The sequence below is a fragment of the Symphalangus syndactylus genome, chromosome 4, assembly GCF_028878055.3.
Source record: "Symphalangus syndactylus isolate Jambi chromosome 4, NHGRI_mSymSyn1-v2.1_pri, whole genome shotgun sequence".
NCBI classification, from domain to species: Eukaryota; Metazoa; Chordata; class Mammalia; order Primates; family Hylobatidae; genus Symphalangus; species Symphalangus syndactylus.
In genome coordinates this window covers 27,649,626-27,676,007 of record NC_072426.2, presented here as the reverse complement: position 1 = coordinate 27,676,007, position 26,382 = coordinate 27,649,626, and the positions used below count along the sequence as shown (strand labels likewise).

The 26,382-nt window shown below is 35.7% G+C and overlaps 1 protein-coding gene across 4 annotated transcripts in view; it reads right to left on the bottom strand.

The window, feature by feature from the left end:
• PRKG1 (protein kinase cGMP-dependent 1) overlaps positions 1–26,382 on the bottom strand; it is a 1,318,464-nt gene that overhangs the window by 224,902 nt on the left and 1,067,180 nt on the right. For all 4 annotated transcript variants that reach the window (XM_055274328.1, XM_055274327.2, XM_055274331.2 and 1 more), the window contains 2 exons: positions 13,743–13,820; positions 5,694–5,788 (listed from right to left, as the gene is read on the bottom strand). In XM_055274328.1, the coding sequence (XP_055130303.1) occupies positions 5,694–5,788; positions 13,743–13,820 (173 nt within the window). The remainder of the gene's footprint in view (positions 1–5,693; positions 5,789–13,742; positions 13,821–26,382) is intronic.

Genomic DNA, 26,382 nt, shown 5'->3' with positions numbered 1-26,382 from the left:
GCTTGCTCAAAGTCAATCAATGAGTGGTTGACTCTAAATCTAATGCTATGTCAATGTTGCCAGTACACTAAACTTTATCAAGTGGTAGCAGAACATTGCTGGTATGATGATATGGTGATGATGATGAAGATGATGATGTAGATAAAGATGATGGTGGTAGTGATGATGACAGCTCACTTTGGGGAAGCATTAAACTAAATTCTATGCACTCACCCAAATTCTTTAAAAGTATCCTTTTGATTCCTCCTCCAATAACCCAAGTAGTTAGATATAATCATAATCCCCATTTCAGATAAAAGAAATTCCTCTCAGTGACTAATCATTAATAAATGACAGAATAAGTTCCAAACCAGGCAATCTGACTCTGAACTGGATCTCTTAGCCATATGCTATGCTGAAGACTCAAATGTTAGGGGAAAGAAGGGAAGGTGGCCACTGGGAGCTTAATCCCATCCCTTTTGGGTACAACTTGGTCTACTATATTTCCTATTACTGGAGATGCAAAGTGAATATTCGGTTTAGAATTTGCCATCATCTGATGTTTATATGTATTCCATATGGTTTCAAGTCAAGTAGAGATCTTGAAGCAATGGTAAGTCAAAGTATAAATGGATTGACTTATGAGTTATTGAACTAAGCGTGAAGTGATTGCTCTTAAACACACCTTTAGTTTTCATATACATAAGGGAGTACTTCTGTAAAAAGTAAACATTTTACCCTCTCTTTGGTGTGTATAAACACTTATCACAGCAAGAAAAGAAAAAAAAAGATGCTTGAGCCAAACAGTACTGCATAATTTGCTTTATGTCAACTAAAATGAAAGTGACTCAAATTTTTCTAATAATAAGATGCTATTGGTTAAAGGATGTTAATAATACAGTTTATAAGATGACTCAGTTTATGACTCTACTATCTCCACCCAACAAGAAAATAAATTTGTTACTTTTAGAGGCAGAACTATATGGTGGTCAGGAGGCTGAGTTATGGAGAAAGGGTATTGAGTTTACATTTCAGCAATGCCATTCAGTTTTCTACTGTGTGCTTAATCAGTACTAGTATTTATGTACTCTCAAATTTAAAAAGAATGGTCAAGCATATATTAATTTCACTCAATCTCCAACCAGCAACTTATCAATATTTAATTGCCTGCTGAACAACTTCAAGAGAATAAAACCAAAATTCCCAGTACACACAAATTGTATTTGTGAGAAAACCACAATCTGAAATTCTGTTCTGTACATATAGAGAATGCTGGCTATAAAATTTTTATTCCAAGTATAAAAACTATATAGTTTGTAAACAAGCATAGCTATTACCCAAAGGATATACACAGGTGCCCAAAAGATTTTATATATTAAAGTTATATCAATTTCTAAGTTATTTAGAAGGAAACAAGTGAAACAAATCAATTTGATTTGCAAAATGTTGGAATTTCTTGTGAAAAATATTGAAATGCAAACAAAAGATTAAAAAAACCTAGACACAGTGAAAAACAAGTTACAGACATAGGATATCAAAATGATAAAATGTCAAAAAATCAAAACAAGAAAATAATCAAGATGGGTTAATAGGCTTCCATCATTTGAAGCAAAGGACAGCTTTTAAAGAGGCATATCTGAGTGATAGAAATCACAAAATGGCATCCACACACCAAACAGTTTGCAGAAATGGTTTGTTGGTTTACAGAGCTTTTTTAAAAAATCAGATTACAAAATCACATTTCATATTTTTAAAATCTAGGTTTTTTTCTGCTTTTCTTAAAAAGCCAAGGTTACATTCTTACAGAGCAGCAGCAAGCTGGAGTTCAGTAATTTCTGTCCTCATCACATAAGGCTTTCCAGTTTGCCACCTGTTTTACTAGCCTATTGTAGTCATTTACATCGCTAGCCTGCCCCCTATGGTCAAGCGAGCTCATAACCCCTATCCACTGCCAGGCAAATTCAAGTCGTGAATGTGATCAATGGCAGAAGGGACTTTAAGATTGGACATCATTCGAGAGGTTCATTTGTTCATCTATTCATTCATTCACTCATTCATTTGTTCAAAAAATATGTGGGTATTTGATAAGTGCCAGACACTGGGTTCAAATAATAATATAAATATTTGGGACTTCTTTTCATTGAGGTATTATGCAATCACACATCTGGAGGAGCTTACCAAGGTGTATGAAATACAGTTGAGGACATAATATTAGCAAATTTTAGGAAATGAAATAAATTCTAAAGAGTGCCAATAATTTAAATGGTCCCAAAGGGTGGAGAATTTAAAGAAAGAAGGGGTGGTCAACAATGTAAAATCATGGCTGAGAAGTGAAGTCAAATGAAGAAAAAAATAAAAAGACCATTTCATGAGGTAACTAGCAAATCTCTGGTGCCATTTAAGAGAGCACTTAGAGTAGACTAATAAAACCAGGTTCCATAGCGAGAAAGTGAGAATAAGAGCATAAGAAAGAGATGTGAGTGAAATGGGGGTAAGGGGTGGATGTGAAGAGAAAGGGCGGGGCCTTATTTTCTGGCATTCTACTTGTGACCTCAGGGTTTGTAAATATTTCTGGTTCTTTGGTTCTGTTGGAAATAACACTGTTTTCCACAAAGGTATTTAATCTTGGACCAATGAAATCAGGTAGCGTCTTTCTAAAAAATGCCACCTGATTTCTATAAAATGTCACATTTAATAATCAAAGGAAAGCAAGATTAAGATACAGATGATACATTTATACTAGAAAGGTAATGTTTATTTCACTCTTCTGTATATCTACACCAAACATACTATTTTTTCCAACTTCGACATTGAAAAAAATCTAATGGCAACTACATGTTCATCAGATAAGGATAAAATGAACTCAGTAGGAGAAAAAAGGAAAGTTGAGGGTAGTTACTTCTGAATTTTCATAAGGTAATATAGCCTAAGTAAGATGATTTATCAGAATATCTTTATCTCACTTATTAAGCTGTGAAATAGTCAGAAAGAAAATAAAACCTGTCATCTGATTGTGGCTTAAAAAACAATAACTTCCTAAATTACTTCTTAGAAGTACTTTGAAGCAAAATGCTCATAATGTAATTTTTTAAATGAAGGCACAATTTGAAATGAAAACAAAACTGACTGTTCCCATATGCTAGGAGTAAATTATGTCCTATTGCTGTCCCTCCCTAGGAGACACTCCTGCACCCGAAATTTGATAGAAAAATAAATGTTCATCGGTTGTTGCTTATTCAAGTAGTGTATATACATACAGCACTGAATGTTGAAAAGGCTTATCTATATTTAATCATAACTGAGATATACTGCTTATTGGAAAATGAGAGTAGGATACCCAAATATGTTTATCATGCATTCTGTAAAATGCATGGTAAAAAGTTAACTCAGTTTTTCCTCCATAATACATGAGAAGAACCCCCAAGTGCTTGCTTCTTGATGTCTTAGTTTAAAAATAGAGTATCAGTCTCACAGAAGTACACCTCTACTAGTCTAGCCTTCACGGCCTATCCCATAGTCAATCCAGATGTACATTACCTCCACCTACTCTTCTATCTCTACCACCATAAGAGTGATGACAATTACAACCTACAAGTGAACACTGGAAATGCTTCACTGCCTTCTGATCATTGTGATGGCAGTGGCAGGCCATCTGGAGCTGCTGCTGTCATCACACTGGCTGCAGCAGGGAGGTATGGCCAGGTCTGCACATCCGTGGAGCCAGCAGGAGCCGGGGACAGGCGGGACCCCCACCCCTTCTGAGTTGGGATGGGAGCTCCCTGGGTACCACTGCAGCTGCCTAAGCCACGACTATGGGCCCAGGCATCCCTGTGCTCCTGGGGCTGGGAGCAAGCAGGAACCCTGTCTTCCAGGGCAGAGCTACAGCCACCCAAGTCGTGGGCAGGCAGGGGGTCTGGGAAGGGCCCCCTGGCCCCCACAGGATCAGAAGTGCCTGCTCCCACTGCCTGGCTTCTCTCTGTTTTTGGCGCCTATTCTGATTTTCGAGGAAAGTTGGGACTGAGCCCAGGCGCTGTCACAGCCCGGCCAGGTGTGCACATGCTCAGGGCAGTGCTGACATGCCAGTCCCCTGCCAACTCACCTCCCTCTGGGCTTTGGGTGCCAATGAACATAGGAGGGAATCCAATGGTGGGCTGAGGGCAGCTTGGTGCTGGCCTGCAGGTGCCCCTGGCTACAGCCTGGGTGCCATGAATGGCAGCAGGAGGCAGACAGGTTTCTGGGCAGAAGGGGGGTGGGTCCCCATTAAGGCCTCACCTTCAGACCAGGGAGGGCCTGAAGGCTGGAGGCCAGGCTGCCAGTCCCATGGACCAGAGTGGGAACTTGCAGTGCCTTTTCTGGACCTGCCTATTGCTGCTCATGAACCAATCAGCATGTACTTCCGCCCCTCTGAGGCCCATAAAAGCCCCAGGCTTAACCAGAGCAGAGCAGATACTGGGATGACCAGCTGCAGAGAGGAGCTACCCACTCTAGGGCCTCCTCTCTGCTGACAGCTGCAGATGATGGGATGACTAGCTGCAGAGAGGAGCTACCCTCTCTGTTGAGAACTGAACACTCATTGGGAAGACCTGCCTATAGAGAGAAGCTACCCACTCTGCTAAGAGCTGAACACTCATTGGGACACCTTGGCTATGGAGAGGGGCTGCCCACTGCAGGTTTTCTCTGAGCTATTCTAGTGTTCACTAAAGCTCCTCTTTGTCTTGATCAACCTCCACTTGTCTGCGTACCACATTCTTCCTGGTCATGAGTCAAGAAATTGGGAACCACTGAACGGTGAGGCTAAAAGAGTTGTAATACAAACAGGGCTGAAACGTGTCCCTTGCTTGCCACATTGCAGATGAAGACAAGGAGAGAAGAGCTGTAGCCTTTTGGGGGGCCCAGACCTGGGAGCTCCCCTAGTCAGGGCTGTGACTCCCGCTTTGGGGCTATGCAGTTCCTAGTGTCTCTAAGCTTCCAGGCACAACCACATTCCCTGGTGCCAGCCAGGGAAGCTGCTTGTGGTGTGCCTGGTCCGGCCACAGCCTTACAAAGAGCCCATGCCAGCACCTGGAGCTGCCCACCTCACGGCAGCAGCCAGTTTGTTTGCCTGTGCAGTGGCCGGACCCCACGCTCGCTCACCTGCCCCTTGCCACTTCACGCCTGACTTGCAGTCTCCCTTGAAGGTGTGAGAACCAGGTCGGTAGTGTGAACTGAGTACAACCTGCCAGGCCAAGTGGGCATAATGAGCCCAGTGGGCCCGAGCAAAACTCGGGCAAAGGCGCCACCAGCCACAGGTGTCCAGCCAGGAAATTGACACCCCAAAGATCCCATAACAATTGTTTGTACAAACAGGTTTAGGGATTTCCAAAATTTCAACCAACCATCTTAATGATTCTGAGTAAAATCATTGCACAAAGTTTAGCACAGAATTCTTCTCTTTGAAGTTGTTATAGAGATTGCAATTAAGGACACAAACCTGAAAATGTTTCCAATTAATGTAACACTGATTTATTAGAAATTAAGGAATTTATTCCACAACCTATTCAAACAGATTCCAAGTCCAGCTGAAAATAAATAAAAATTTATTTATCATCAAGGGTCCATATTTGATACTGGGATAAGCACTAAATAAAAAGCCTATTGTGCTAGGAGCTCAAAATTTCAGACAGAAATTTATGTAGCACTCAAACAAAAACCTGTATAACATGTGATCTACTTACCCCTGCAAGGCTTTCTCTCCAAACCAGTCTCCTTTTCCTAAAGTTCTAAGAAAGACTGGGTCTTCACTTGGTGAGTCTTCACGAGTGACATTTACCTGCAAAGAGAAACAATGAAAGTTTAAATCCACTGCTTACCCACAATGGACAAAGGAACACTAATTAATGAAGTTAATTCCATTTCTTGTTTCTTTTCTTAATTTATTTTTATAAAGAAAAAGCATTTAAATTACCACTAAAAGGACCAAAGAACAATATCATAAATTCCCAGGAAAACCACAAGAGCTTACCTCCAAATATTTTGTTATCCTTTCAAGTTATTTTAAAGAAATAATGCATTACTAGTAAATTTGATCTAATTCCTCATCTCCATTCTAATTTTCCTGCCTTTATGAAGCAACCACTATAATGAACTTGGTGAGCATTCTGTCCATTTTTTTATGTGTTTATGTGTATGTATTTTTAAAATATATTAATAACATAAGCAGTATTTATCATTCTGCAACTTACTTTTTTCTCTTAAGATGGTTTTAATTATTCCATGCTCTTAGGTATAAATCTATTTCATTCATTTTAATGTATGAGTTTTATTTCTTTATGTAAATATATTTACTTACCTATATCTTATAAATTGGCAATTATATTGTTTCAATTTTTTTTTTCTTTCTTTCTTTCTTGCTGCTGAAATGAACATCCTTCTAAATGCCTCCACATGCGTATCCTAGTTTCTCTAGGATAAGCCTATCCCTTTCCCTGAGAAGAATCCAGCTTCCATCTGAAGACACATCACATTTTCATAAAGATTTCTTGCATGGCTGTAACTGACTATATCCCTCATAATCCACATGCTTCATTTGGTAGGATTTCTATTTCTAAAGATAGATAAATTACATATAGGCCCTTCTTTACTATAATAAATAAAGTGCCCTTGAAAGAAAGTTGTATTTCTTTGGCATTCTCCACAAATTATAATAAGCACACAATAAATACTTGTAAATTGTTTTAACAGAATGTGTCATTACTAACAAGATAGATAGCCTAGAACACACAGGACTTGTGACTTAACAGAAGGCAAGTGATAATGTTTTTTGTTGCTTGAATGAAAACAAAAATAGGGTAACTTGTACCTTTGTGTTAATTCACTTCTCCCTCAAGCTCTATTAACATTCATAAAACTGTCTATGTGTCATCCAGAAAGGTTAAATAGTTAAAATTCACTACCTGGAAAATGTGATGAAGTAAAAAAACTAATTTCTTGAGACAATGCTCAACACTTAAACACATTTAATAATACTATGCTTCAGGTTTCTGAATCTAGAGATTAGATGTCAAAGACCAGAATTTTTATAAGTATTAAGAAGGTCTGTGTAAGGTGGAGGAAATTCAATTATTATTCTCCACTGATCCATTTGATTACTCCTCCACACAGTGTTTCAAAACCATGGAAATTCAGTTTTTAACACTTTTACTTACCACTAAGCTGTATCACAGAGACACTAATTTGTATGCTGACGAGGCTTTTATAGATGTGGAATCTTCAGTAGGGAGTCTGATCTAAAATAAAGGTTACTGGGCCCTTATTCTTGAGGTTTTGATTCACCCATGTTCATATAAAAGCTAAGATTTATTTTCTTTGTTTAAACAGTATTCCATTATATGAATATTATGCAATTTACTAATTCTGTAGATATAAATGTGGGTTGCTTCCAGTTTTATTTTTGTCATACTTTGTTTTTATGGTGCTATTAACTGTGTTACTGTGAACATTCTTATACATGTGTTCTAGTGTCCATGGGTAAGAGTTCACTAGGGCCAATGTTTATGAATAAAGAACAAGGTTATTAAGTATATGCATCTTCCATTTTACTAGGTATTAACTCACTTTTGGTACAATCTTACATACCTACCATCAATGGGTGAAAATGCATATTATATTATGTTATATTGTTATCAATACTTAATATTGTCAGACTTTGATTTTTTTCCAGAAAGGTAGGTATTAGATGGCATTTCCCTTATTATTAATAGAGGTGGGAGATTTTATCATCTTATTTTTTGAGCCACTTGTGCTTCTTTTGATTATGTGCCTGATCATGCTTTTTGCCTATTTTTCTATTGGACTGATTATCTTTATTTTTGTTGTTGTTCATTCACAAGACTATGGTTTGTCTAAACCATCTTTATGGTGTCTTGTTGAACACATGTATTAATTTTAAGGTAATTACACTTAACCATGTTATATTTTATCGTTTGCATTTTAAAATAGCTTATTCAAGAAATGCTTGCTTATCCCAAGATAATGGAAGTATTATCCCAATTATCTTTTAATTTTTTCCTAAATTTTCTTTTCACATTTACATCTGAAACTGGCATTATGTATGGTGTGAGCTAGGGATCCAATTTTATTTATGTCCCTATGCATAACCAATTGTTGTGATATCTGTAGTGTCCATGCCATCCTAAATCAAGTTTCCAGATTACCATGGATCTTTATCTGGGTTCACCATTCTTACACTGACATATTTGTCTGGTTTTCAGTCAAATTAAGTCCACATTTTTTTCCATTACCTGAATGTTATAATAGGTCTTGATATCTACTATAGTAACTCCCAATATGTTTCTCTTTCTTTTGGATGTTCTGCCATGTTGGTGTTTTGCTCTTCATTATAATATTTTAAATAAAATTTTCTTCTTAAAAGACTTAAACATTTTCTTATTATAGATATGCCTACATACTTGATTTTTGAAATGGTATTTTAAAAACATATTTTAGTTACACGTTACAGTATTTAGAAATGTACTTGAATTTTTAAGTTATCATATAGTAAAATTTACTTCTATCATATAGTAAAATTTACTTCTTTTTTGGAATATAGTTGTATGAACTTAAACACATGGATAGCTTTGTCTAATTCCCAGAACAATTAGATACAGAACAATTTCATCACCTCCAGAAACTCTTTCATGCTATGTATTTATAGTCATACCCTTCTCATTCCTCACCCCTATAGTCTGTTCTGCATCAAACTAATTTTATCTTTTTGAGAATGCCATATAAATGAAATAATACAATATTTAACTTTTTCAGACCTTTATTTTTCTTACTCAGCATTAGACCTTTAAGAGTCATTGAAGTTGTTGCAAGATTCAATAGTTTATGTTTTTTATTGCTGACTAATATTTCATTGAATGACTATAACACAATTTGTTTATTTCTAGTTTTGGCAATTATGAATAGAGATGCTACAAACACTGATGCAGAGTTTTTTGTGTGAGCTATATTTTCATTTCTCTAGAATAAATATCACAAAGAATAATTGCTGTGTCATACGGTAAATGTTTATTTAACTTTATGAGAAACTGCAAATTGTTTTCCAGAATGGCTTTACCATTTTGCATTCCCAGGAGCAGTGATTGAGAATACCAGTTGCTCTACATCCTCACTAGCACTTGATATTGTTAATTTTTGTTTTTAGATTTAGCCATTCCATTAAGTATGCAGTAGTATCTCAGAATTTCAATATGCACTTTTCTAATGACTAATCATTATGAACACCTCTTCATGTGCATATTTGCCATTTGTGAATCTTCTTTGCTGATGTGCTCAAGTCATTCATTCATTTTTTTTTTAAGTGGGTACTTTGGTGTTTTTTGTTGATTTTGAGGTGTTTTTTTGTAGGATCAATAAAGGATAGGATCAATATAAGCCCCTTACCAGACGTGTACTTTTCAAATAATTTTCCCTGTTAGTAATTTGTCTTTCCGTTCTCTGAACAGTGTTTTTCACAGAACAAAAGTTTCTAAACTTGATAAAGCCCAATTTATCATTTTTCTTTATGGATTGTGCTGGTGGTGTCATGCCTAGGAACTCTTCCTATCTAATCGCAAGTCATACATTTCTCTTGAAAGTTTTATAGCTTTATGTTTTACTTTTAAATCTATTACCAATTTTCATTTAATTTTTATATAAGGTATAAAGTCCAGGTCAAGGTTCTCCTGTTTTGCTCCATGGATTACCAACAGTTCCATCACCATTTGTTGAAAAGACTTTCCTTTTGTTGTCAGTTACTTTCATTTATTGATTGCTCTGTTTCTCACCTTAAGTATGTTAACTGTAGGCATGTTGTAGATACCACTTATCAGGGCAAGAACGTTCTCTTATATTCTCAGTTTGCTGAGAATTTTTATTATGAATGGATGTTACACTTGTCACACCCTTTCACTGCATCATTTGGCATGATAATGTGATTTTCTTTCTTTAGACTGTTAATATGGTACAATATGTTGAATGATATGGCTTTTTCAATATTCATTTATAATAAAATATCCAGTTCTATAATGTCCAATACAGCCACTACTAGTAGCTATTGCGATGTGGCTACTACTACTGAGAAATTAACATTAAAGTTAAGTTAGATAATTTTAGTTTAGATAGCAACTGTGAATAATAGCTATTATTTTGGGTTGTGTAGAGATATAGAATGGTTCCATAAATAAAGAAAAATATACTGAAAAATGCTGATTTTGCTAAACTCTTATTAATTTTAATAATATATACGTCTACATAAAATCCTAAAAGAAACTAAAAACATATCATGTATAAATAATTACTGTTTCTCTTTTTCCAAATATTAATTATTTTTCTTAACTTACTGTAGTATTTGGGATGTCTAGTACCACACTAAACAAAATTGGTAATAATGCATATCTTTATCTTGTTCTTGATATTAAAAAAAATGTTTCTCAGAGGTTTCACCATAATGTATACATAAACATATGTATACATATGCAAATAAAATTTCCATAACAGAACACTTTTTATATTAAAAAACACTGAGCATTGTGTTAAGGCAACATGTTTACTTGGCATGTTTAAATACTTGTTAATTTTATGAAGCAAAGCCATGTGATTTTAAATGCCATTTGATAGACAAGAATTTTTGAATCACATTTTTTTCTAATGATGAGATACAAGGTATGTTGAATGGAATCAGAAAAATCAAAATGCATTTGAGCTATTATTAGAACTCTGCAACTTTGCTTACCGATCCTGTTCAATTTTGGTTTGATTTATTTATAAAGAGATAGTTCATTTTGTGATGTGACACAACTGCAGGGACATATGCAGGAACCTTTGGTGCTTTATAGTTTTCACTGTTGGAGAAGCAAGTCACGTTTCCAGGCAACTGGAATGGAGTGATTGAAGTATAGAGAACTAACTGAGCTTCTACTTGAGGCAGCACCAGGTATTTTAGCCATCATCACTATCATCACTGCAAGCATTCTGCCTCAGGTTTTAGAAAAATCAGATTGCACAGGCTTAATGGGGGAAAAACAAGTACTGCAAAGCTTATTTTATAATGCTTCTCTCTTTGTGTGAATGTGCTTAATGCAAGAATAAAAATTGTTTTACACTTAAATAAGTGGAACTGAACAAGGGGAATTCCATTTGTAGCTTGGCAGCCCCTGTTGTGTCTCTATCTCACAGCATTTTCTAAGAAAAAGCCAGTTTGGTGGTAGCAAGAAACAGATCTTGGCCAAGGTTATCCTTTATACATTTTTTAAATGCATGCGAAAACAAGTTGACATCTATACACCTAAAACAAAACATATAACATATGATTGTAGAAAATTCCAGTTCTACAACTTATTTGCCTGCTCAGCTGAGTCTACTCTCTTATTATTCACCTGTCTTTCCTGCTCTTTGCCATTAAGTATGCTGACCTCACCTTCTGCTTCTTAAGACTTAATATATTCTAATTATTGTATATGGTGACATATTCTTAATGATTTTAATATGTTAGAATTAGAACTAATATAATTAATATTGTTAGTATATTAGTATTAGAATGAATAAAATTAATACAATTATTATGTAATTTACATAACTAAGAATCATAGCAGCTAACTTGTGTGACCTAAAAAAGTAAGTTAGTAGAAATTTATGTCTGGTTTAAAGTAAAAGATCTTGAATGTGTCGAGAGTCTAATATATTAGTATTACTTCCCTCCCAGAATCCCAGAGTGCTGTGAAATATTGCCAAGGGAATTGGTTCCTGTAGTGTAATTTCTACACTGTTTTTCTGCTTATACTTATTACGAAACTTGTAAAAAGGCATGACTAATGCACCTGTCTTCAGCTGAAACTGGTTACAAAGCACTACTTTTAGGCAGTAAAATTTGCACTAACAGGGTGGTAACAAAAGACTGTCAGAAATCCATCTCAAAGGATAAACACATCATCGCATCGTAGCGAAGAATTAGCAATGTAGTAAAGAAAAAACAAATCTAGAATGTCAGGACAAATTCCCTGTGCAACTTTTCGAATAATTTACATCCATGGTGATTTTCAATTTACCCTGATTCTTTAGTCAATCTAAACAATAAGACAATAAATGATAAGCTCTAACAATCTATCACATAAACTACAAAATATTAAAATTTTCTTATCTTCTAACATTGGAAAATACAAGATATAATTTTAACTATAACCGTGGTCAGACATGTCATTTCATGATACCTTTTAAGAAGTCAGCCTTGACTTCTACTTCTATCCCAGGCATTCAGAGATCAGTCAAAAGAATAGGAATAATAAAAATATAAATATTGTTTTCTTCATTTTTGTGTGACATGCCACTGGTGTAAATATTGACATATGCATACACTTGATCCAAAAGTAGTCCAAGGAGAATTATCTAAATTGTGATTCAACAATACTTATAATCTTCCACTGCATTCTATTCACTGTAGCTCTGTAAATCTTTCTATATATGAGCTATAAGTTACAGTCAGTCATTTTGTTAAATTAGAGGAAATAAATATGCTTCATTTATAAAGTGATAATTATAAAAATGGAAACTGGCATATCAATTCCTTTCTATTCACATTTCCTTCTCCATCTCTTTCTATACTTAGTACATACAGAGATAGGAATTCCTTGTAATGATCCATAATAAAGAAACATAAGTTTAAATCATAAGTTATCATGTAATGACACAAACACAGAAATGATTAGCTTTACTGTGGAAATAAATTTAAGGTATTTTAGTAATATAATAGTATAGCATTAATCTAAAAGAAATTCTATTTTCCAATTCACTCAATTTCTTAGTTTTAAAATATAAATAAATTCATATTGTTGAAAAATTAAATTTTAGAAATAAAGTATGATTTTTCATTCATAACCCTTGTCTACCCCATTTTTACCCCTTCCTTTATAATTTATCAATTTTAGTAGTTTTTAGTATCAATATTTCTTTATGAAAATAACTTAAAACATTAACGTATATCTATCCTTATCATCCTCAGAGTATTCAGCAACTTGCCTAAGGGCATTAAAATGACTAAGTTTCATAACAGGATTAAAATTTAGGCCATTTGATTTCAAAGCCCAGATGTTTCATTATAGCAATGTTACTGCTTCTAATGACTAGATGAATTTTGTAAGTGACCTAAGTACTTTCTTTCTCTTTTTTTTTGGAGGCAAAGTCTTGCTCTATTACCCAGGCTGAAGTGCAGTGGCACCATCTTGGCTCACTGCAACCTCTGCCTCCTGGGCTCAAGCAATCCTCCTGTCTCAGCCTCCAAAGTAGCTGGGATGACAGGCATGCACCAACATGCCCAGCTAATTTTTTCTATTTTTTGTATAGATGAGGTTTTGGCATGTTGCCCAAGCTGGTCTTGAACTCCTTAGCTTGAGTGATCCACCTGCCTTGGCCTCCCAAGGTGCTGAGGTTATAGGCATGAGCCACCGCACCCAGCGGTATTTTCTTTTTTATTATATTATTTTAATTATGGAGATCTTTCTATTCACACAAATATATCAGTGTCATCTAATATTATGATTATTAGCAAGTAGGCTACTTACTGGTCTTCAAAATTACATTTTTTCCCTCCTACATCATTTTTTGTAAGATCCATTCTCTAATACCTCTCTGTGTCAAAAAATGGAACAAACTCATGTAGCACAAGACTCTGCATGTGTTCCTACTGGAGTTACTAACCAACCCCAGGCTCCCCTAGTGCATCACTGTCTTGTGCCACCAAAGCTTACCGTTCCTTTGCTGATGATAAAGAAGGTGTCCCCTCTTGCACCTTGCCTGATAATATATTCTCCATTTTCATAGTGGGTCTGAAAAGTAGAAACAATAAGAAAAAAAATAAGCAAGGAGTAAGCTACCAAACAGCTCAGTCTCTTCAAATATCAACCCCCCAGGGATACATTCATCCTAATGGAATTTTATCCAAGCCTAGAACCATCAAGATTTAATAATGAATATTAGTCAATGTATGCAATAATTACAAAGATATCATTTCTATAATGATCATTTTCAAGACTGCTTTTAATGTCATTTTTCTAGGTGATTATATCATCTTTAAATTCATTCAATTGTTCGATGAAAATATTCTTTTCTCCTGTCAACTCGGCATGAAACAAAATAGCAGAGCTCCTAATAATATAGAACTACTCACTCTATATTATTTTATTTGTCATTCTCATTTGGTTTTATATTCATAATTAGAGCCTTTTTTTCCTAAGAAATTGTTAAAGCATGTAAAAATCTTCATTTGAAACCAGGTTGATTTTTATTGTGGGTTAAATGACCCTAGTTACTTTTTAAGACACCACTTCATGCTTTAGTGTTCTTGCTTCAGCAGTTTAGATTTGGCCCTGTCAAATGGAATGTCTTAATTTTATGGACTGAATTCTGGTCCAGCATCTGTGAGCTTATAAACTATCAAACGAGGAGTGAGGTAAGGCTGCAAAAGGATTATCACAGTCAGTATGTCAGTATTCTGACACGGACACCACAACTAGGTCTGTTTCCAGGGTGAAGATTACTTCTGCAATGAACAAAAGTAATTTCAATAAGGAGAGGTCGGAGAAAGTATACTGCTGGGTCAAGCGGTCTAACAGAAAAATAATAACTGTGCCATCTGGCCCTATCCTTCTCTGCAGCATAGCAGAGAAGCTATATTTTTGGGAAATAAAACATTATTTTGCACACTCCTAACAAAACAGAATTCATGGTTTACATGCAATATCCATTAGGCTGATGGTTGTTATTTGTCCTTATGCTTCAATACAGTTTTTCTTAACACATAAAGTGCTAAGATTGCCTTAAAATTGCCTTTCATTAATACTTGACATTGAAAAGAGCCATTATTTTCTTAGTGTATCTAGAAAGTTAACATACTACCTAATTTGCTAATTTTTTTACTCAAAAGTAATTCAGTTTTTTAGGAATAAGATTTTTAAATAAAAAAGGTATTCCTTATTCCTTTCCCTCAATTTAACCACCACATGATATATACAGTCTGATATGTACACTTCAAGACTTTTTTTCCATGCTTTTAACCATCACCACCCCATCCTGCACACATACATGCATACAAATAATTATTTCTAAATAAAAATAATAATATAGAATGCATATTCTTCAACTGATTTATTTCATTTAACAAGATATGTATGCTGCACTAAAATGGAAAGAACTTTACAACATGCAGATCTGAAAAACAATGGCAGTAGTCCACTTTCATGTACTCATTTAACAAACACCTTTTTGAGACAGGGTCTCATTCTGTTGCTCATTCTGTTGCAGTGGCCCGATCATGGCTCATTGCAGCCTTGACCTTCTAGGCTCAAATGATCCTCTCACCTCAAATCTCATCTTAAATTGTAGCTTTCATAATTCCCACAGGTTGTAGGAGGGACCTGGTGGGAGATAATTGAATCATGACAGCCGTTTCTTCCATACTGTTCTTGTGGTAGTAAATAAGTCTCATGAGACCTGATGGTTTTATAAGGGGTTTCCTCTTTTGCTTGGCTCTCATTCTGTCTTGTCTGCCACCATGTAAGAGTGCCTTTTGACTTCTGCCATGATTGTGAGGCCTCCCCAGCCATGTGGAATTGTGAGTCCATTAAACCCTTTTCTTTCTAAGTTACCCAGTCTTAGGTATGTCTTTACCAGCAGTATGAGAATGGACTAATACAGCCTTAGAAGTAACTGAGACCACAGATGTACACTACCATGCCCAGTTAATTTAATTTTTTTTTTTTTTGTAGAGATAGGTTTTCCCTATATGTTGCCCAGGCTGGTCTCAAACTCCTGGGCTCAAGTGATCCTCCCACCTTTTGGCCTCCCCAAGTGTTAGGATTATAGGCATGAGCCAGGGTGCCTTTCCAGCAGACATTTCTGAGGGCCACAGAGTCAGGACTTTTTATAGGCATTGATAATACAAAGATGAGTAGGGTAAAATCTCATAATAGCACCATCCACTGGAAATGTTCTATAACTGTATTGTCCAATATGGTAACCACAAGACATATGGGGCTACTGAGCATTTGAAATATGACCAGTGTGACTGAGAAACTGAATTTTTAAATTTATTTAATTTTAATAAATTAAGGTATAAATAGTCACACATAGTAGATACCATATTGGGTAGAAAAGGTAGTAGCAGAGTTACAGTTGTAGCTTTGGGGCAAGGGGGAGAGGACAACATCTTTCCACTCTTGATACTTCCTTCCAAGTGAATGAAGCTCAATTAGTAAAACTAAGTACCTTTCTCTTCCCCTTTCCTCACTCTGCACCAACAGAGGTGGCATGACTCATCTGATTGATAAACTTGGAAGTAAACAGCTATGTATGCTCATCTCAACTTCTCATCTTTTCCTCATGGAAGGGAGCTTCCCACAAAGGGCTGGCATTGCTGCTTCTCCAGGGAAAGCCTCTTCTCTCCACAATAGTGAAGTTTGCCCCTGTCTGAGCTTCTGTGACAGGGCAGGTAATTCCGCCCAATGATAGGGTTCAATTTGGGAAGACTAGCTGGCTGTCATACCTAAGGTACATCCTGTAACCCAGATTTTATTAGTAATAATGGTAATGTTTTGCCTCCATTTATCCTACTCTTTGTCTTGTTTCTCACTTGGTTCCTAATTCAAGATCACTCAACAATGCCAAAATAATCCAGTATGCAAAATGCTTTCCTGTATATATGTACAGAGTTATATGTGTGAGAGCACAGTCTGGGAGACATGTGACTTCCCAAGAGCTTCTCCATGGAGGATTCTTGAGCCCCAACAGAAGGATAAAGAGGTCACCAATGTTCAGCAGGTTAAAAACACCTCAGAAAGAGGAGAATAAGCAGCTCATTATGATCAAATAATACTAGTGAATATACAATTATTTTGGAAAAAGTAGAAAAATGCAAATAAAAAGCACCAAAAATTGAAGAACTCTTAACCTATGTGAGCTCATTCTCCTCATCCATCTCCTTTTAAAAAGCATATCCCTATCCATGTGATAGTTATTTTCTTTCAGAAAGCCAAAATTATTTGTAATATATTAAAATGAGTGAAAGTGAGGGGTTCTTAACCTCAGCACTATTGACATTTTGACGCCATTCATTCTTATTGTATGGACATGTCCTGTACATCCAGTTTTGCTGCCGGATGTTTAACAGAGTTGCCAGCCTCTTCCAACTAGATGCTAGTAACACCCTAACCCCAGCTGCAGAAATCAGAACTATCTCCAGACATTGCTAATTACTCCATTGGGAACAAAACTGCCCCCAGTTGATAGCAATTACTCTAAATTTTTTATATTCTTAATCTCTTCATCTTAAAAAGTTGAAAGTTTGGCAGGGATATCCAGATATAGTCTAGTCTATTTAATTCATGAAACTTATCTAATCATCTTAGTATCATCTGATATGGTGTTTCATAACTCAACTTGTCATATAAATATCTATTTACCTACACAGGCATTCACTGAACATATGTCCATGTTGCATGAGCTCATAAAATCCAGGGGTCACAGAACAACCTACGGAACAGTGGCCAAAGGCATTCCAGGTTTGGGAAAGATAATATTCATGGTGTCATAACACCAGGACTGTAATGACTAAGCTATTCTGAAACGTTTAATTGCACCTGAGGGGAAGATGATCTTACATGCTGATTCTTCAAGAGACTCTCTAATTATGTTAATCAAATGCCAGCACTTTCACTGGTTTTTGAAGGTCATTTTACAGCTCTACCATTTTTATATTTCAAATTAAATCAAAGAAATATACAGAATTTAGAGTAAGAAGAAATCTTAGCAATTAGTTTCCTTTCAAAGGTTTCCATAGTTATTAAGACAAAAGCCAGTTTCCCGAACATGGCCTATAAGACCATGTCTGCTCAGTGCCATAGTATCCAACCTCTTCTCACTGTTCCCGATTTTGCCCTCCAGCCCTGCCAGTCTTCTGAGGTTGGTTCCTTGACTGTGCCACCACCAGGCCTGAGCAGTCCTACTGCCATACTTCACTGCTGCTTCCCTAGTTATAGCCTACTTTTCTTTCAGATTTTAGCCTTCTCTCACCTGGCATATCCACCCTTACTACCACCACCACACACACATGCACACACTCTCTCTCTCACACAGACACACACACACACACACACACACATTCTCGCTAAATTAGTTCTCTCCATTGTATGAACTTACAATACCACATAGCTCTATTTCATTGCCCTTTTCTAGGCTTGTACTTGTTTATTGACTTGCATGATTATTTTTCACCAGATTTTAACTCCTCTGAAAGCAAGAAATGTGTCTAGTTCTGTTCACCACACATAAAATCCCCAGTGCCTAACCTTGTGCTTGGAACATAGTAGGGACTCAAAACTAATTGCACAAATGAGGCAGTCTTTCTTAATCCCCATCATTAATATTGCCCACAGTCAGTCCATTAGAAAGGCTTCTACTTCCAACTCATCGGCTAAGCCCAATATTCTTCCACTATCCCCATTGTTTTTTTCCCTTGTTCAAGACAAAATCTTATCTTGGACTTTTGCAATGTCTTCTTATCTGATCTCCCTGTCACTTGTCTACTCATCATACCCCAAACCATCCCCTCTATTTTTCTCATTGCCATCAAAGTGACCTTTCAAATAACAAATCAATTGAAATCACTTCATTGCTTAAAAACTTTCAATGGCTTCTTACTACAAGTAAAATCATAAACAATTTATTGTGGTCTGTAAAATTCTCTGTATTCTGACCCCTATTCATTTCTCCATCCTTTTCCCTCCCATTATCACCCTTGTGATTCTGTTTCAGACTTGCTGGCTTTTTTTCTGTGACTCGTATGTGCCATGCTGGATCCCTTCTAGGGACTTTGCACTCAACTGGTCCTTTCTCTAGCATTCCTCCTTAAGATTTTTGACATTATCTTGCTGTCATCATTGGGCCTCATAAAGCCTTTTTCTGGCCAATCTTACCAGTGTGCACTCCGACCCCATTCACTTTGTATCCCACATTACTGTTTGTATTTCTATGGTATTACAAAGCTATCCAAAGGTTTGCTGCTGCCAAAATGCTCCTGCATGCTTTAATGACTGCGTGATAACCAGCACAGCTGCAAACCACAGCAAAGCCTCCTGTGAGAAGAGTCTTCTATCACACTCTTTATGATCTGAAATTATTACTCTTTTGCTTGCTATCTGTGACTCCTCCCCTTGTTACCTGGAGGCCTTATGCTATATTCATTGTTTCACTTTGAACAGTGCCTAACACAAATAGGCATTCAATATATATTTGTTGAAAGATAACTATATTGAAGATAGATTTAGCCCAAACCTCTTCATTTCACATAAGAAAACAGATTTATAAATCAGAGATTAGGAGGATAGATAGAGAAAGAAAACTGACAGCACATCTAAATTAAGCAATACATTTCCCCAAAGACAATAACTTGAAATTTTATTTCTAAAACTTGTGAGTTAAAAAAGCCTGTCTTCTCATTGCTGCTAAAATATAACGTATGGCTTTTCTTGTTAATATTGTGTGCCTTTGGGTTCTCAGAATTCAACATTAATATATAAATGTACATTTAGCTATTTTAAAATTCTACACATATTTGATGACATGTGACAGAGGTTTACTACAACATTGGATATGGTTGTTGAAGGCCTTGATGGTGACTCCTTGGTGAATATAAATGATTCATTTTCTTTTGTTAGCTCACAGTCATAGTTATTGATGTCAAATATACCATATTTTAACTAGCAATTTCATTTTCAGTTCTGACTGTAATGTAATCTCTCACTGAATCTCAGTTAATATAAACTAAAACACAGTATATCATTCTGAAATAAATTCTCACCCTAAATTATTTCAGCCCAAGATTACATCATTATTTCCTCTATATTTAAGTTTGGAGTTATGCTTAAGTCTTTATTAAAGCATAGATCATCCATAATTGACATTTTTCTAATGATCAGGTCATACGTAATTCAGGCCAATTACCAATTCAGGCAATTACCAATACTATGGTAATTGCTACTGATTATAAAAATAGCTGCAATAAGTATAAACCACCTTTGTATGCCCACTTTATACATACATACACATGTATATCTCATGTGCATCTCAACTAAAGCATGACTAATAAATGTTTGAAATGGAGAATAATCATTGGAAATCTACTGAGTTAAGAGTAATCAATATGATCTTGGGTCATGATTTGTACCTCATTCTTTCAGAAGATATGTCTCAGAAGAAGAGTCCTACATTAAGATGAAGAACATTATTTAAAATATTGGGATCTGCCATTTTGGGGCCAAAATCAGTCAATTCCCTAAAGGAAATTCTTACCTCTCTCTAATATCCCAGATTTACTCCAAAAGCAAGACCTCTTCATGTAGAACTGAATCATCAAACAGCTTGATTAATCAAAAACCATGCTAGTTAGGTAGGCAACAAGTAAGGCTTTTCTTGACTATGGACTTTTGTGTTTGTTAAAGCTCTGTCCATTAGACATGACTGGTCTTAGACTATCTAGAGATGCTAAGAAAGACTGAAAGCTATTCATAACAGCATAAAATTCTCACCATTGCTATCCTTGGTCTTTGGTGGTTTGGAATATAAGGTTTTAGGTAAAACCTATTCTGGAACCAGTTAGCTATCACATCTGTAAACCAGAAGGTCTTCTCACTCTGATCTCCAATCCATGGTCACCACAGATTTCAGCGCAGAACTTGTGCAGCAATATTTTTCAGTGCAAAAAAGTTGTCATAAATGGGCCATTTCTCACTCATGGAAAAACCATTGTTGAAAGGATTTGTTCTGTTATGAACTGTTTTCTTGGATAATAGATAACTTCATTCAGGCTATAATTTTAATATGCTCTCCTTCCTATCCTCTAAAAGAAAATTTTTGTTCCTCGTATCATCATCCACAAATTAACCAAGATATCAAAAGAATAAATAAATCCTGGAACATTTTTTCTAATTTTCCTTCCTCACCCCATCACCACCCTGTCCCAACCTACTAGACATCTGGAATAGTCAGGAATACACATCTCTTATACTACAGAGTTTTTCTGTTTAAGCGCTACATCTCATCTTCCACTCAGGACACTCTATTTATATCCAGCACTTCCCTACATTTCTTGGTCAGGATAAAAACTTGTCTCCAGATCTTCTCAAATTAATGTGTAAAATCCTCCTTTACCAAGTCTGAACTTCAGGTGCAGAGGAGATACAGGACCTGGTTAGGAGAGTGCAGTCTTTTGTTAAATTCATTAATTAAACCAACATTATTTATGTGTGCCTCCTATGAATGAGACACTGCACTTGACGCTGAGGCTACAAAGATACACAAGACACAGTCAACAATTAGAGAGTCAGCATAGCATTGTGGTTAAACAGATACTGGAGGCAGGCTCCCTGGTTACAAATCCAGCTCTGGAACCCTAAGAAAGTCACTTAACTTTCCTATGCCATGTTCTTTTCTGCAAAATATAACCATACCTCCATAAACAGATTGTTGTGAGGACTGAATGAGTTAATAATAACAAAATACAGTGTCTGTCATATTGTAATCACTATATACCTATAAATTGTTAGTTTTATTATTTTTAGGGAAATTTCAGTGTACAGAGATAGAATTGTATACAAATAATCTATAATACAAAGCTTTTCCCAGGCAGGCAGTGATTCCTCGCTGGATGGGGAGGAAGGGAGAGGGGCTTTCCATGCACAGAGAAGTGTTTGTAAAGGTACAAATACCTCTACAAACGTAAAGGTGCTCAGATGATGAGTGCATGTAGTTTACATAAAAAAAGAAGGTCAGAGTGACTGAATCTTATAACTCATAAAGTAGAAATGAATTTATTTTTATTGGGTTATTTCCAAATCCAATATCATTAACCCAGTGACCTTCAACCTCTGAACAATCTAAAGTTTAATGTCTTCTTTACCATTCTCTCCTGTATCACAAAAAAATCACAAAGTAAAGTTCACTTCCAACCTTACTTTGTATTCAAAATTCAGAGATCTCCCTAGTTAATGTCCTGTGGATGAGAAGGAATACAGAAACGCATCCTAAAGAGTCAAAATCAGAATCTCAGCAAACATCAGCATGCATTTTGACTGCTTAAAAGTTTCACCAGGATCACTCTACCATGGGAAGGAAGGATGGTTTCCAGATAACCACAGTCAGAGCCCTTCCCCTCCCCACAAGAACCATCATGCCACGGGGAGTGAAAATGTGGATATCAAACAAGGAGAGCTCTAATCATCAATGAAGTGTGTCCTTCCACTCTTCTGGGGCTGACTCAGAGCGCCCAGAAAACCTAAACACCTTGGTAGAAACCCAAGTGTAGACAGAATTTTCTTTTTCTTTTAATCATCAAGTATAGTTACCTAAGACTTCTGGATAGAGAGCCTGCCCATCACTGTCCCTCAAGACACCAAACTTGCCTAACTCACCAAGATTATTTAAGACACAAATAGCTGGGCCACAAATATGAGTCTGTGTCACTTCCATTGTTAAGAATCTATGTGTACACAGCTGTCCCTTGTCACATTCCTTTATGTCATAACCGCCCTGGATGAAACATTCCTCACTTACCTATAACATTGTTTATCAAACTACTTCACCTTGAACTTTGCCTTGCTCTTTCTGGTGTTCTGATCATTCTAGCTACAAGGCATTTGTGCTTGGTCCTTTCTACTTGAATCATTACATTTCTGTCTACCTTGATAGTAGTCTCAGGACTCTGTTTCTACTGAGGTACCCATTTGTATTTAAAGCCCTTGGTTTGCTCTATAAATCAGCCTGATCCCCACTAGATAGGACAGATATTGTGGGGATAGAATATCAGAGAGGCCTAAGCCTCATCCTGACCAGCTATGTATGGTCAGATCCCAAAGACACATAATTAAAATTTGCCTTATCAAGGTGCTGGGATTGATTCTTACTAGCTCCCACATGGATGAAAGGAATAGATGTGAAAGTACCCAGGGCAAGAAGTACTGGTACTATGTAAACAATTTAGAAAATTAATTTGTGACTTGCTCCCAAATATACTAAGCCAATAGGCTGGCTGAGACTCAGAATTGCCGTATGTCTGCCCCTCAAGCAGTCTGGAATTGACACAAAGGTTTAAAGGTTTCCTGCAGTAGACCCAGATGAAGCTTCTTAAAGGAATTAACGGGACTGTCACCAGGGTGAACAGAAATGACTGGCAGCTTTGTATTTTTATGGTGTCTAAGGAACCAAGAGAAGCTGTAACCCCATCTGGGAGTATGCTGCTGTGTCCCTTGTTCTATGCAATCCATTAAAGATATCAAGAAATCTATTTAGAGGGCTGCAAACAGCATTTTTAAAAAATGGAATAGAACAGAAAACATCAAATAAAGCACATGTAGTGAGATAAGTATAATCTGGAAAAGTGGTTTGTGCATGCAAATAATTATGTGTGTACTAGACCCAAGTGTAAAACATATTCCTTACTACAACAAACAACACTTTGATAAAATACTTTTCTTTCTTTACAAAAGCCATAAACTTTTAGAACAATGAAGTATCTTGGCTTCTACATCAAATCATTCTTAGTAATTATCATTAATAAAAATACTTGTATTGGAGTTCTGTCATTTTTAAAATTATTTCCCTTTAAAAGGTGTGCATAGGTAGAAAGTACTAGTACTTTTTTAAAAGAATGTATAATCTCCATTTAAGTAAATGACACACTGACTCAGTTCATCTCTCTTTCCTCATGGAGCTCTCTGATCTTCTTCCTCAATCTTCTGCCTTACCTTTCCCACATTATGACAAGAGGCAATCACTTATAATTACATTTTGGTGTATCCAAGTATCCAATTTTCCACACTAACTTTTAGCACTTCTCACAGTACAAGATAACTACATAGGGTTTTGTACAACTGGCACTGCTGGTTTCTCTCTTTGAATTTCAAATATTTTCGAGTTCTTTGTGTCTTTGGTGGTTAGAGCACATCATTATCCTTTAAGCCTCTTGAACACCTTCAGAGTTTATGATTCAAAGACAGCTGTTGACCTAGCACTGGCTGCCTGGACTATCTGAATCCTTAACCTGAATATCAGACAAAGAAAGGTATAACCTGGGCTGAAATTCCACAAATGCTTGGGTTTTTTTTTTTTTTTTCCTATGTTTAACTGAGCTCTTCAATGACATTGTTTACTTAATGGATTTTCAATCCTTGTTTTGTTTTTTTTTTTCAAAATTTTTTAAGTTTTTCTTTTAATTGATGTATAATTGTACATATTTATGAAGTAAAATGTGATGTTTCAATACAAGTATACACATGTGTAATGTTCAAATCAGGGTAATTAGCAGTCTATTACCGTAAATGTTTATCATTTCTTTGTGGTAGCAACATTCAAATCCTCTTTTAGCTGTTTTGAAATATATATTATTTTTACCTAAAATGTGAATTAGAATACCAAAACTTATTTTTCCTCTCTAACTGTAACTTTGTATCTTTCCCCACCCCTCCCTTTCTCCTACCCTCTCCAGCTCCTGGTAACCAATATTCTACTCTCTATTTTTATGAAACAAACTTTTATATTTCACATATAAGTGAGATCATGCACTATGTAGCTTTTTGTGTTTGACTTATTTCACTTAATGTCCTCCAGATTTATCCATGTTGTCACAAATGCCAGGATTTTATTTTTTAGAGCTAAAAAGTATTTCATTGTGTATATATTCCACATTTTTAATCCATTCATTCATTGCAGCACTATTTACAGTAGCCAAGGTATGATTTCATATCTTTCATAGTGCTGCAATAAACACGGAAGTCCAGATACCACTTCAATATATGGTTTCATTTCCTTTGGATTTACACCCCATAGTGAATTTACTCAATCATATGACAGCTCTATTTCTAATTTTATGAGGAACCTCCATACTGTTTTCCATATAAATTTACTAATTTACATTCCTACCAAGAGTAAGATTCCTTTTTATCCACATACTCACTAACACTTGTTTTCTTTTATCTTTTAGATAATAGCAATTCTAACTGGAGTGAGGTGAAATCTCATCATGGTTCTGATTCACATTTCCCTGATAATTAGTGATAAAAACATTTTTTATATACCTGTTAACCATTTCTAAATCTTCCTTTGAGAAATGACTATTCAGATCTTTTGCCCATTTTTAAATCAAATTATTTGTTTTTTTTATTGCTGTTGAATTGTTTGAGTTTCTTATACAGACTGGACATTAATGCTCAGTTGGATGTATAATTTGAGAATATTTTCTCCCATTCTGTAGGCTGTCTCTTCACTATGTTGATTGTTTCCCCTGCTGGGCAGAAGCTTTTGAGTTTGACGTAATCTCATTTGTTTATTTTTGCTTTTGTTGCCTGTGCTTTTGAGGTTTTACTCAAAAATTATTGCCCAGATCAATGTCATGAAGCATTTCCCTTATATGTTCTTCTAGTACGTTCATAGTTTTGGGTCTTATGTTTAAGTCTTTAATCCATTTGGAGTTGATTTTTGCACATGGTGAGAGATAGGGATCTAGTTTCATTCTTCTGCATGTGGATAGCCAGTTTTTCCAGCACCATTTATTGAAGAGACTGTTCATTCCCCAATGTGTCTCTTGGCATTTTGTTGAAAATCAGTTGGCTGTTGATATGTGGATTTATTTCTGGGCTTTCTATTTTGTTCATTCATCTGTGTATCTGTTTTTATGCCAGTACCATGTGTTTTGGTTACTATAGCTTGTTAGTGTATTTTGAAGTCAGGTAGTGTGATGCTTCCAGCTTTGTTCTTTTTGCTTAAGATTGCTTTGGCTATTCAGGGTCTTCCATGGTTCCATATCAATTTTTAGGATTGATTTTTCTATTTCTGCAAAGAATGCCCTTAGTATTTTGAGAGAAATTACACTGAATCTGCATATCACTTTGGGTAGATGGGCATTTCAACAATATTTAATATAACAATATTAATTTTCTAATCTATGAACACAGAATAGCCTTCTGTTTATTTCTGTTCTCTTTAATTTCTTTCATCAGTGCTTTACAGTTTTTGGTGTAGAGATCTTGCTTCACCTCCTTGGTTAAACTTATTCCTAGGTATCTAATTTTTGTGTGTGTGTAGCTATTATTATATAAATGAGATTTCTTTATTTCTTTTTTAGATAGTTCACTGTTAATGTATAGAAAAGCTACCAAATTAAATATATTGATTTTGTATAATGAAATTTTAGTAAATTTATTCATTAATTCTAAGAATTTTTGAAGGACTCTTAGGGTTTTACATATTTAAGATCACAAGAAATTATTATGAATAATTATATATCAAAAAATTGGAAAACCCAGAAGAAATGTATAAATTCCTGGACACATACAACTTATGAAG